The sequence below is a fragment of the Phoca vitulina genome, unplaced genomic scaffold (assembly GCF_004348235.1).
Source record: "Phoca vitulina isolate PV1807 unplaced genomic scaffold, GSC_HSeal_1.0 scaffold8, whole genome shotgun sequence".
NCBI lineage: Eukaryota > Metazoa > Chordata > Mammalia > Carnivora > Phocidae > Phoca > Phoca vitulina.
In genome coordinates this window covers 36520292-36532592 of record NW_022589711.1, presented here as the reverse complement: position 1 = coordinate 36532592, position 12301 = coordinate 36520292, and the positions used below count along the sequence as shown (strand labels likewise).

Genomic DNA, 12301 nt, shown 5'->3' with positions numbered 1-12301 from the left:
GGGAGAATTCAGGGTCATTCTGTATGCCACTAAAAATCTGCCTACATGCCAGAGGTTGCCAGTCGTTTTACATGCTGCTAATGGAAACCTAGCAACTATAAACATTCATTGATTTTTCTCTTGTATAGTAAGAAGAAAACATAACTTATAGACCATCTTCTGGCAGAAGATGATAGATTTGGATCAGAAACGGGAGGCGTTGGAAGCCAGGCATCAAAAGTGAAGAAATTTTGCAAGCCCTTGGGTGAGAAAGGTGACAGGGATTTATTTATTGACTCACCTGTCCCAATTTGTCATTATATGGTTATCTCATGTGAGTGTGTTGCTTTGAGGCTGATGTGTGCCATCACCGATGTTAGGAAGAAGGTGGAGTCAGCTGCTGGAAATGGGTCTTGAGTGCACATTTCTCTGCAGGCTGCTTCGGCCAGTACATCCTGTCATTACCTTGTCAGCATTCACTTCTGCTTACTTCCCTGGACCCTTCCTCCCCCTTTCCAGGGCTAGAGCCAAACCTGAAATACCGCCATTATTATTCATGGCTAACATTGGTTGAATTCTTTTTGCTGCTAGGCACCGTGCTGCTGTGTTCCCCCTGCATTTTTCATTCCTTTCTCAAACTAACCCAATGGTCTAGATGCTTTGATTATGATCCATTTTGTAGATGAAACATCTGAGGTTCCAAGAGGCTATCTAGCTTGCCCAGGACCTCACGGCTAGGAAATGGCAGAACCAGATTTTAAACTCATGCTTTCCTTCCTTCCTTCCTTCCTTCTTTCCTTCCTTCCTTCCATTCTTCCTTCCTTCCTTCCCTCCCTCCCTCCCTTCCCCCCCTTCCCCTCTTCCCCCCTCCCCTCTCCTCCCCTCCCCTTAGAGCACATGGGAGCACCATACTGGGGGGGAGGGGCAGAGAGAGAGAATCCCAAGCAGGCCCGTTGCCTAGCACTGGGCCCACGTGGGCTTCATCTCACAACCCTGAGATCATGGCCTGAGCCAAAATCAAGAGTTGAACACTTAACCACCCAGGTGCCCCTAAACTCATGCTTTCTGACTTCCGATTCTACACTCAGAAAATGAGAAACTGCACTTATACCTCCTCCAGTGTATCGGAACAGGTATCCCAACTGGATGGACCGCTTTTGAAAGGCTGTCAGTCCCTGAGACTTAAAAGCATTAAGGTTTTCATTATGAAATTTTTGAAAATCAGAGAAGGGAAAGAAAGCACATATAATATTGCTGGCCTTACATAACTATGACTAGTATCTTCATGTATTTTCTTTCAGGCTTTTTTTGGCATATGAATATATTTCCTTATAGTATGTATATTCTTTAGTATCTTGATATTTTAAATATAAGTAGAATTTTCCTGCTCCTATCCAGATTTTAATGACTCTTGAGTGATAACGTACGACTTCTAGCAGTTTGGGAGAGGGCTAGCAAATGAGTGAATGAGTTGAGTGAGTGGTTGCTTCCGTGTATGGAATATTACGTTTGTACGCTTGTCACTTTTGTTTTTTCTGTGTTCAGAGAGGAAGACCATTGTCCTAGTTTGAATTTTGTAGAACATATCAAACAGTACCATGAACAAAGAACATACTCTCCCAAGTCAAATATGTTTTACCTGTCTTTCCAGGTCTTGCTCAAATCCACACTGCCTTTAAGCCTTTCTAGATTTCCAAGCCCATAATGATCTTGCCCTAGTCTAGTCTTCTCAAGCACTTTCTGGCTTTACCTCACATTTGACATTCACCATGCTCTCCATCTGCTAGTTATAATGTTTTTTGTCTTGTTTTCTTATACCTTTCTTAAAGGAAAGGATACCTTTCTCTATCCACGACAGCTAAGCCAGTGCTTCTTCATGATGTCACTTTTGTTTTTTTTTGTTTTCAAACCAAATTGCTATTAATTAATCAGTGTCTCTAACATACTAACTTTAAACTTTCTGGTGTGTCTTTCTATGCCTTGTAGGTTCCTATCACTATAATCATGCCAGAAATGACAGAGAATGAGACTCCTACAAAAAAGCAGCACAGGTATGTAGCCCTGGTCCAAAAATAATATATAATTTGGGCAGATAAGCAGAATTAGTCCCTAATTTGCTAAATAGGTAGTCCTCAGGGAACTTTCATTTCGGTGCCTAAAATTTACCTGTCCTTCTTATTTTATTAACAGTGTAACAAGTAAGAATGATAATCAGTAATTAAAATTGTATAATACCAAATCTATGTTAAATGTTTACTTTCTCCTGAAATTATTACTTGCGCACAGTATTAACAGTTTTTGTAGATTGTAAGTTGATTTAGGCTGAAGTCAATTTGAATAGACATTTTGTAACATTATAATTTTGTGACATTACAATATGCACATCAGTACAGTATTACTTCTGGTTCTTTGTATAAGCCTCCTTCTGAATTTCTAGCATTTTGGGCAGTGTTTCTGCTTAGAATTGCATGCCCAGTGCTTTCATTAATATTAAAATCCCCATTCTCTTTCCTTACCAAATAGCTATTAGAGAATGCTAATGTTTGTGCATAAATGGGAAAATCAGTGGTTTTAGGAGATTAGCTTTTAGGTACACAAATGCAAAAGATGGCTCAAATGCCAATTGTCTGTGCATGGGTGCTGGTGACTGCTGTGCTTTTCTCCCTGGGGATTCGAAGTTTCCTCTCTCCTGTTGCTGGTATCCCTCACTGGTGTTCATAGCACCCCTTGCTGGGCACCAGGGCAAACATCAGAAGTCACCTACTCGGCATATCACTTTGAGGGTTGACTAGCTCTTTAATTACATTTTTCAAATAGTTAAGGTTTTTTCAGTGGTTGATTTACTTCCTAGCCAATGACTTCTGGGTATGGAAGAATAGAGAATTGTAGTTACTTCTAGAAATTGTAGATTCTAAATTTATACTGATGTATCTGCAGTTAGGTTTTCATACCATAATATATATTAAGAAAATATTTTTTCAGATGGTTTCTTGCTGATACAACAAATACAAATTCATAAAATTTATTTTTATAGTTCTCCAAATATAAAGTGGTAAGAATGTTTTCCCATTATTTTCATGTTCCTTGTATCTGCACTTTTTGTTTCAGGAAGAAAAACCGGGAGACACATAATGCAGGTTAGAAACAATTTCAGTTTTACTTGTTAGCACTTTTTGCATTCAAAATGAAATTATACTGTAGTTGATTGTAAGTTTTTATGTTATAAGCATAGCATCATTATTCATTATGTTTTAGGAAAGTGTTCCTTATTACTTTTTTTAATATTTTATTTATTTCTTAGAGGGAAAGAGAGAGAGAGAGAGAGCATGAGTGAGGGGGAGGGGTAGAGGGAAGAGCAGACTCCCTGCTGAGCAGGAAGCCCTGTATGGGGCTCAGTCCCAAGACCCCAAGATCATGACCTGAGCTGAAGGCAGATGCTCAACTTACTGAGCCACCCAGGCACCTCTGTTCCTTACTTTTTTGTTCCTTTATTGTTTAATTGACAAAACGCCCCTTGAGTCTCATGACGATGGTTTGCTTATCATCTTCTAAATTATTGTCTATTTAGATAATTTAAGGATTAATATGCCCCTGAAACTAGTGGTTTAAGTGATTTCACTCACTGAGGGAGTCCAGCTCTACCTCTCCCAAATGGAATAAAGAGTATGTGTCTTTGCAGAAATTCCAGAGGGGGCTAGCTACCTAGAGGAGTAGGGAAGAGATGAGCAGCAGGCTACAGTAAGATCTTAAAGGTCCTTGAAATGTGAATAGCTTAAATGAAGTTGTGGAGTCCTCAATTATAGGAAAAATGTAGAAAATACATATATCAAATTTCTAGGCCAAAGTTGGATAAACATTTATAGAAGGAATTGTGTGTACTTTTACAATTTGGTACATTTTATAACATTTTATTTTTCAGGGGCTACAGTCCAGATCTCAAACAAAATATTTTAGAAGTTATTATCTATTACTCTATAAACGATATCTTCCCTTCCTTAAGGAAAGGACCCTGGGGGAATTTTTGTCTATGGAAAGAGGTGGTGAACACTGGTGGAATATTGCTGCTCCCCAAAACGGGAATTTCCTGCCTTTGAATTCCCCTTTATCACTGTGGGTAAAGAGTCTTAATGTTGTTGGGTTTTTTTTTCCACCTCCACCCATTTAAAAATCACTCTTAGATAAGAACAAATACTATTGTTAGAGAATTCAGAAGAAATGTGAATTATACTTTATTCCTTTGTGTTCTTTGGCCAAATGAATTAAATCTGATCTTTTTTTGGCCATAGGAACTCATTATTTTTATTGGAATCAACTTACATGGTGTCATAAATGTGTCCTGATAGTAATTTATTTTGAGAGAATAATTAGATGTCATTGAAAAGAAGTCTTTCCTGCTAGACTATGAAGCAAAAAGTCTGTATTCTACAAAACAAGACCTGCTTGTGGTCAATCTGAAAGATCATCCTATTAGAAGTACTGGAGTCTTGTTAGAAAGGAAGGTTTCAGAAACCTGACAGGAAATAGCCAAGACTAATGTTTCTACTTACAGTGTCTTGTTGAAATTATTTAGATCATCTTGTACCCTCTTGACCCTTCCATATGATCTTTATAAAGTTGTAGCATGTAAGCCTGGAATATTTCTTAGTTAATGTGATTGAGATATTGTCAGTTGCACAATTTCTTAGATGGGAAAAGTCTTATGTGGCCCAAGTGAATAGACCAGACTCTGTAGAAATTTTAAGTCATAACTAACGGCTGTTCTATTTGAAAAATGCCTTCTAGACATCCTAAGAGGTGTTTTAAGGTTCTGTAATCTAAGTAGGTCTCATTTGCCCATATGAAAAGGCAGTTGTTCAGTATCTTAGCTTGTTAGTGGGTTCTTAAATTTTAGTTATCACTAAAATCTCTAGTAATTACTTGAAACCATAATAATGGCCTTAACAGTGATGTAATATTAGCAACTTCTGTTTATAATTTGAATTTAATTATTATAGATCACATTTTAAAAGTGTTAGTAAGAGTATTATTATATCAGTTCCTATAATACTAGACTTAAAATACGACATTCTTAGAAATCTAATTGTATTTGTCTTCAGTCGATACTGTTTGATAAAATTTTGTTAGGGATTTCTTTACCTAAAATTTCTTTACCCAGGGAGAATAACAGACTTTGGCAGTGGTACCATAGGTTTGATAAATGGATTTTCCCCCCTATCTAGTGGAGAGGCATAGAAAGAAGAAAATCAATGCCGGAATAAACAGGATAGGAGAGCTGATCCCATGTTCCCCTGCCCTGAAGCAGGTAAGAAGTCCACTCCTATTTTCATTCATTACTTGTGAACAGATAATTCCCTGAGTTGTTTCTTTCCTCAGAGTGATTATTTTTGTTTCCTGTCGTTTATGGTATATAGTTAATTGCCTCATTGTTTTTCATTTGCTTAATTTTCTATATATCTATCTTTAGTTTTCCCCATACTTATAGCAGTCTTCTAGTAGAGCGTTCTACATGATCAAATGGACCATGTAATTTCTAGATCTTTAAGATCTTGAATTATTCAGTCCCATGATTACATTTTTTTTATGTGCTATTGTATTTACCAGGCATTTCTTTTATTTTCTGTCAATCATATTTTTTTGTCTTTAAATTCTTACCTAATCTGCCAAATATCTCAGTTTTGTTCTCCGTGCCCTATCAGCCTCCAGTGGTACATAAATCTCAGCTTATTAAAGGGGACAGTTTTCCCTCATGAAGATAGCTTTTTGTTTCCTCTGATAATGAGGAAAACAAAACAAAATAAAACAAAATGGAAACAATATGAAAGGCGTAAAAAAGTTTGAAAAATAAATTGACGTGCTACTTCTAAGTTATAACTACTGTTACAAATGTTGTTATGCATATCTTCAGACATTGCTTTATGATTAGATAGATAGATAGATAGATAGACACCGAGTGCTGTTTTATAACCTGCCTTGTCATTTTCATTCATCAGTATATAGTAGACTTTTAGTTAGGGATACCTTTCCTCATATGATCACCTTTCTTTTTCATGGTAATATAGTGTTTCATTATAATGGGATTTCATAATTTGTGTTAGCCTTTTTTGGTTAATTTTTAATTAAATTAATATATGTGAAAATTAATATATAAACATAACAAATAGCACTAAAAAGCTTAAAACAACAATGTTAGTCTCTGGCCTGCTTGTTTCCCAAGTCCAATACAACAACTGAAAGGCATCCATTTTCAACTGTTTCTTCTGGAATACACCTTTATATTTTGAAATAATAAGCTTATATTACTATATCTTAATTTTTCTATTTTAGATTTTATCTATTGACTTCTTATTATTCTTTTCCCTTGTCTTTGCCTTGTCTAATCCCCCCAATATAATTCCGCCCCAACTTTTGATTAAACTGATATTCAGTTTTTTGTTTTTTAGACTGAAAATATTGTTTATGGTAGGAAGGAGTACTATTACTATGTTTTGTCCTATATGTAACTTTTGTGTTTTTTGGGTTAGTAATTGCCTCGTTTTTCATTTGCTTAACTGTTTATATACCTATCTTGTTATTATTTAAATTTTTTTAAATTTATTTTTTATTTTTAAGTAAGCTCTATACCCAGTATGGGGCTTGAACTCACAATCCTGAGATTAAGAGTCCCATGCTCTACTGACTGAGCCACCTAGGCACCTCTCTCTATACCTATCTTTAATTCTTTCCACACTTTCAACAGTCTCTTTAGAGTTTCTACATAGTCAAGTGTACCACATAATTTCCATTTTCTCTTTTTCCTTTGAGACTTTACTTCTGGAACCTTCTGCCCTTCAGTCTCAACTGATTGGTCTTTTTCCAATTCTTCTGTTTTTAATTTCAGCTCTCATACTTTTAATCTAATTGTAGTTATTTGTATTCAGTAGATACTGTTTGATAAAATTTTGTTAGGGATTTCTTTACCTAAAATTTCTTTACCCAGGGAGAATAACAGACTTTGGCAGTGGTACCATAAGGTTTGATAAATGGATTTTCAAGAGTCTTTTTCTTATCCTCTTTGTTCTTTTTCGTATCACATGTTTGGTTCATGAATACAATATCATGTCATCTCTGAGCATGTTATATAGGTTTTAAAATTTTTTTCTTTTTCTTGTCTTTGTTTCTTCTGATTTTCTTTTTTTTCCCTTTGTTTTGATGTTTTGTCTTTCATTTTGGAGACTTTCCTTAAATGTTTAGTGATACTTAGCTGTGTTCTCATATTTGAGAATGAGGCATTAAAAAGCTGATTGAATAGGCTTGACTTTTGGTGCCCTAACTGTTGAGTGATTAGGTGGTAAGCTAGTGTTATTGTTTTTGTAGCATTACAAAATATCAATATTGGTAGCCTGTTTAATTTTGGGAATAGTATTAACTTTTATTTTCCAGACAAGAATCCTTCAGCCCCTTATCTACGAATGGGAAGGCTGGGAAGAGGAGTATAAGGCTGGTTGCCATATTCTGGGAGCTGGGTTGGGGAAAGGGTGCTGGAGAGTCTCATGCTTTAGGAGGCAGAATTTTACTTTACCTTCCTGTCTTCACTGAGTTGCCTCATCTTGTCCACTTCTGTGCCAACCATTCCTGAGGCCAAAATTCTCTGTTTCAAATTTCACAGAAAATAAACTTGTCTCCTGCAGTTGGGGCAGGAAGGGGAAGTCATCCAGCTGCGTAGGATGTGTGTGTATGGGGGAGGGGGTTAATTTTTATTTCTGCATAAGAAGAGTCTTTCCACCAGTCCCCTCAATTTAACACCATACCTCACCCCACCTTTTGTGGTAGCTGGAGCTTCCCAGTCCTGAACCTCCCCAGGCTTTCAGAGGGCCAGATCAATTTGCTTGCTTCTCAATACCATCTCCCTTGGCAAGATCTTACACTTCAGTTTCTTTTCATTCTCTTCTACAGGACGGTACTTAGTCTTGCATAAGTGTGTTTTTTCATTTGTGTGTGTGTGTGTTTTAATGCACTTTGAGTTTCCTTAACATGATAGCAAATTTAAGGGCAAGAACTATGTTTTGTCTTCTGTTATGTCTTCTGATTGTTTTTCTTTCTCCACATCTCAATGTACAGTAGCTTCTCAGGAAATATTGGTGTTTGCCCAGTAATATCTTACTTTCCTACTCTTGGTTGTCATTCCTACAAGTTTCTCTGAAAGGAAACCATAGTCATTTCACTTCCTTGGTGTCCTAGAATGTGCAATGAAAGTCAGTATTTGGCTCCCAGAAGCCAAGTAGATTAAGATTTTCGTCACTATTGCTACATGTCCTTAGCCCCATCTGCAGTAGAGAGGCAGTAGATGGGTATTATCAGGTTCTGCCTTTGTCTCAACTCTTGCTTTAAGAAAGGACAGTATTTATTTTTTCTCTGTAAAATGTTTCCTACCTGGGTGGCTCAGTCGTTAAGCGTCTGCCTTCGGCTCAGGTCATGATCCCAGGGTCCTGGGATCAAGCCCCGCATCGGGCTCCCTGCTCCTCGGGGAGCCTGCTTCTCCCTCTCCCACTCCCCCTGCTTGTGTTCCCTCTCTGGCTGTCTTTCTCCCTGTCAAATAAATAAAAAAATCTTTAAAAAAATAAAAATAAAAAAATAAAATAAAATAAAATAAAATGTTTCCTAGATTATATTGGGTCTCTGTTGGGACTCAGTCTAAGAAACCCAGAATTGTAACTTTGTGAACCAAAGCCCTAAATCACTGATTCCTACCTGAAAAGAGCTATCTGATAAAGTACTGGGGATATTTAATAATATACATACTGGAATAGAAATTAAACATTCACCGCAACATTTTAATAGCTGAAAAATAAAAAAACAAAATGCCTCTTATACAGCTTAAAAGTTGTCAGTAATGGACTCAAAAATAAAATAAATTCAGCCTTTACAAAGTATAATGTAGATATCTAAACTCTATAGGGAAATATCTCCAAGATATATTTTTAAATAAAAAAGAACAATGTAGCATACTGTTTATAGTATCCTTCTATCTGTTTTTTTTTTTTTTTTTTTTTTAAAGATAGATAAATAGATCCACGTATCAGCCTAGAATATTTCTGGAAGGATATATAAATAACTTTATGGCAGTTGCCTCTAGAATAGGGTCTAGAGAACTAAAGTCAAAAGGAATGTCACTTATTGTGTTTTATTTTTAACAGTTGTTCATAGAGTAAAGAATAATATTTAAGTCTAAAATCTTTACATGGCCTTGAAAGCCCTCTCTGGCCTCTTCCTCCTACCACTCTTCCCCTATATACTTTACTCTAGTTCTGCTCACCTCACCACGGTTCCTACAATGTGTGAACACAGCCCTGCTTGAGGGCCTTTGCCCTTGCTGATCCTAATACCTGGACCCTCTTCCTCCAGATATCCACGGGGCATACTTCCTTGTACTTCCTTCTGGTTTTTTTTTTTTTTTTTTTTTTTTTAAAGATTTTATTTATTTATTTGAGACAGAGAGAATGAGAGCACATGAGATGGGGGAGGGTCAGAGGGAGAAGCAGGCTCCCTGCCGAGCAGGGAGCCCGATGCGGGACTCGATCCAGGGACTCCAGGATCATGACCTGAGCCGAAGGCAGTCGCTTAACCAACTGAGCCACCCAGGCGCCCTTCCTTCTGGTTTTTGCTTTGTCTTACAAGAGGGGCCCTCTCCAACCTCTCCATGCAAAATAGATTATAGTACAGTGTCTTAGTTTGGGCTCTTATGAGAAAAATAACATAGCCCGGGTGGTTTAAACAACAGAAAATTTATTTCTCACAGTTCTGGAGGCTGTGAAGTCTAAGCATACATCAGTTCCTGGTGTATGCTCTTTTCCTGGTTATGTCCTCACATGACAGAGAGTGCGATCACCTCTCTCATGTCTTTTCTTCTAACGGCACTGATCTCATTCACAAGGGATCTACCCTCATGACCTAATTACCTCCCAGAGGCCCACCTGCAAATACCATCATATGCGGGATCAGGGTTTCAACATGAATTACGGGGGGACACAAACATATATATATAATGTATATTCCTAAAGGTCAGGAATTTTGTCTGTTTTGTTTATTATATCCCTAGTGCCTAGAACAGAGCCTGACACATAGTAGATGCTCAATAAATACTTAGTAAATGAAAAATGAACAGTAGAAGCATTTGAATATGGTGCCTGTTTTAATTTTGAAAAGATACATGTCACATATATGTGATAAAACCAAAGCTTTAAGTTTCTTTCTGCAAGTTCTTACTCTTCAGTGAAACTTTTAAATGGTTAATTCTCTTTGGCAGAGCAAGAATATGATCCTGGACCAAGCCTTTAAATATATAACAGAATTGAAAAGGCAAAATGATGAACTCCTGCTTAATGGAGGAAACAATGAACAAGGTAAAGATTTTAAGATTCTTACTTTTTATTGTTTTTTCAGTGTTCAGGTCTTTGTGTCACAGGTCAACTTACATGGGATACAGAAGGCTTTTTGGACCAGAAACATTATTAAGATTGTGCATTCAATGGGTCTGAGAGAATAGTGTTGCAAAATAAATTCATCTTAGTTTACCTACCCACCCCCCACCCCACCCCTCCTTGAGCGACTCTAATCTTTCAGGCATACAGAATTTTGATTTTGGACTCTTTTGTGTACTTCATGTTTGCTTAACTCATGAGACAAATAATGCTGGATCTCTTTTATTCCACTTTGATCTTCCAGCTAGAGGATATAGGGGAGAGTCCTGCTCAGTGTAACTTAAAAATAAAATAAAGATATGCCTGGGCCAAGACCTAACTGTGAATTAACTGAAAAGGTCAAAACATTCCGTTCATAATTGTTTACATTGCATGTAATGTGTGTATCAGACTGCCTGATCATTTAGTGAAATTTGATTTTTATTATTCATTACTTTTTTAGATAATTACATTGTTAAAAAATTTTAAGTTTTTTATAACAGCTGAAAAGAAAAATACCCCAGGCAAGTGTAAAGCTCAGAGTAGTAGGCGGTTTGAATTGTTCTTTATTTATGGCTCTCACAAGAGCAGAGAAAGAATTTCCTGTGACAGCTCAATAGGTCACCTTAAAAGGCGAGGAACAAAAGTAGAATTTGCTGAGGTGGGGGCAGTGTTGGGCTGTGTTTATTGTATATCCGGAAGGTCAGCATTCTGAATTCTCTTTGCTTACTTTAAGTTAGATGACAGCTTACCCCCTCACCCAAGTCAGCTGTCTTTTACAATCCAGGCTTTGTTTTGTGATGCTGGTAGGTAGGTAGTTTCATAATATATGTTTGGTAACTGTTCTGAGGCACCCCACAGTAGGGGTGTTAAGGCTAGAATGATGTGTGGACTTTCTGAGGAGAGCTCCTTTGGTTTCACAGCCTAGAGGTTGAGGCAGTCAAGTCACCTTAGGGAAAAGGGAACCTGTTAGAAAAATACCAGTTGCCTGGGGCTCAGGAAAAGCTGAGCAGATGGGCCAGTCTTGAGGCAGCTTAAGTCTGACTACTGTCCTTTCTTTGGTTCTTTTTGGTGCATCTGTTCTCTTTTCTTCCCCCAGCAGCTTCCCCACGTACTCACTGTCCACATGACAGGCTGGGCCGTGGTCTGAGTGGTGGCCTTGGGAGTCAGGCCCACCTGGGTTGAGTCTCCTCTTCAATTACTCACTCAGTACCCGTGGCTATTTACCTCACCTTTCCTAGTCTCAGTTTCCTTATCTTAAAATGAAGATAATCCTAGCATGTATGTGGTTGACTTTAGACAAATTTATGCGATTACTCCGAGCCTGTTTCTCACATCTCAAAATATTGATGACAATAGGTATTTCCCATCTCATGGCTGTTATGAGGATTAAAAGAAATAATGCAGGTACACTACTTAGAGTAAAGCGGGCATATAGTAAATGTTACCCGTTACTGTGGTCATTATTATTATTATTATTATTATTAAATGAGATGATGAATGAAAAGTGCCAGTCATGTAGTAAGTGTGTAGTAAGTGAGAACAGTCGTCATCATTATTTGGTCCATAATAATTGTCCATTAGTTTCTGATGTCCCTGGCACGTTGGCATCTTTCTTCTGTGTCTCTTAGTTTAAATGTCTGAGAAGAAGAATCTGCTAGTCTCAGCTCATCCTCGTCATAGCAGAACTTTTTATTTCAGGCCCCCTCATAGGGCATGGGCTTTGAAGATTAGCCGCCCTCGGTGGAGGGCGAGGGGAGACTCTCTACCACTGTGGCAAGACAGGTGGGATGTGTAGGGTCACAGAGCGTAAATACCAGCACCCGAGGCTGCCCCGGTCGTAGGATCTGTGGGTGAAGTTCTCCCCCTTCGGAAACAGTAGGGGT

General features: G+C 37.7%; 1 protein-coding gene across 2 annotated transcripts in view; it reads left to right on the top strand.

Moving 5' to 3' along the window:
- The window catches only part of USF3 (upstream transcription factor family member 3), a 50307-nt gene that overhangs the window by 25081 nt on the left and 12925 nt on the right, over positions 1-12301 (top strand). Inside the window, exons 2-6 of one of the 2 annotated variants that reach the window (XM_032406548.1) lie at positions 129-244; positions 1966-2030; positions 3088-3116; positions 5199-5281; positions 10262-10358. In XM_032406548.1, coding sequence (XP_032262439.1) covers positions 1984-2030; positions 3088-3116; positions 5199-5281; positions 10262-10358 — 256 coding nt within the window. In that variant the 5' untranslated portion in view covers positions 129-244; positions 1966-1983. Of the gene's footprint in view, positions 1-128; positions 254-1965; positions 2031-3087; positions 3117-5198; positions 5282-10261; positions 10359-12301 lie in introns of both variants that reach the window. The other variant, XM_032406546.1, reaches the window with a different exon arrangement.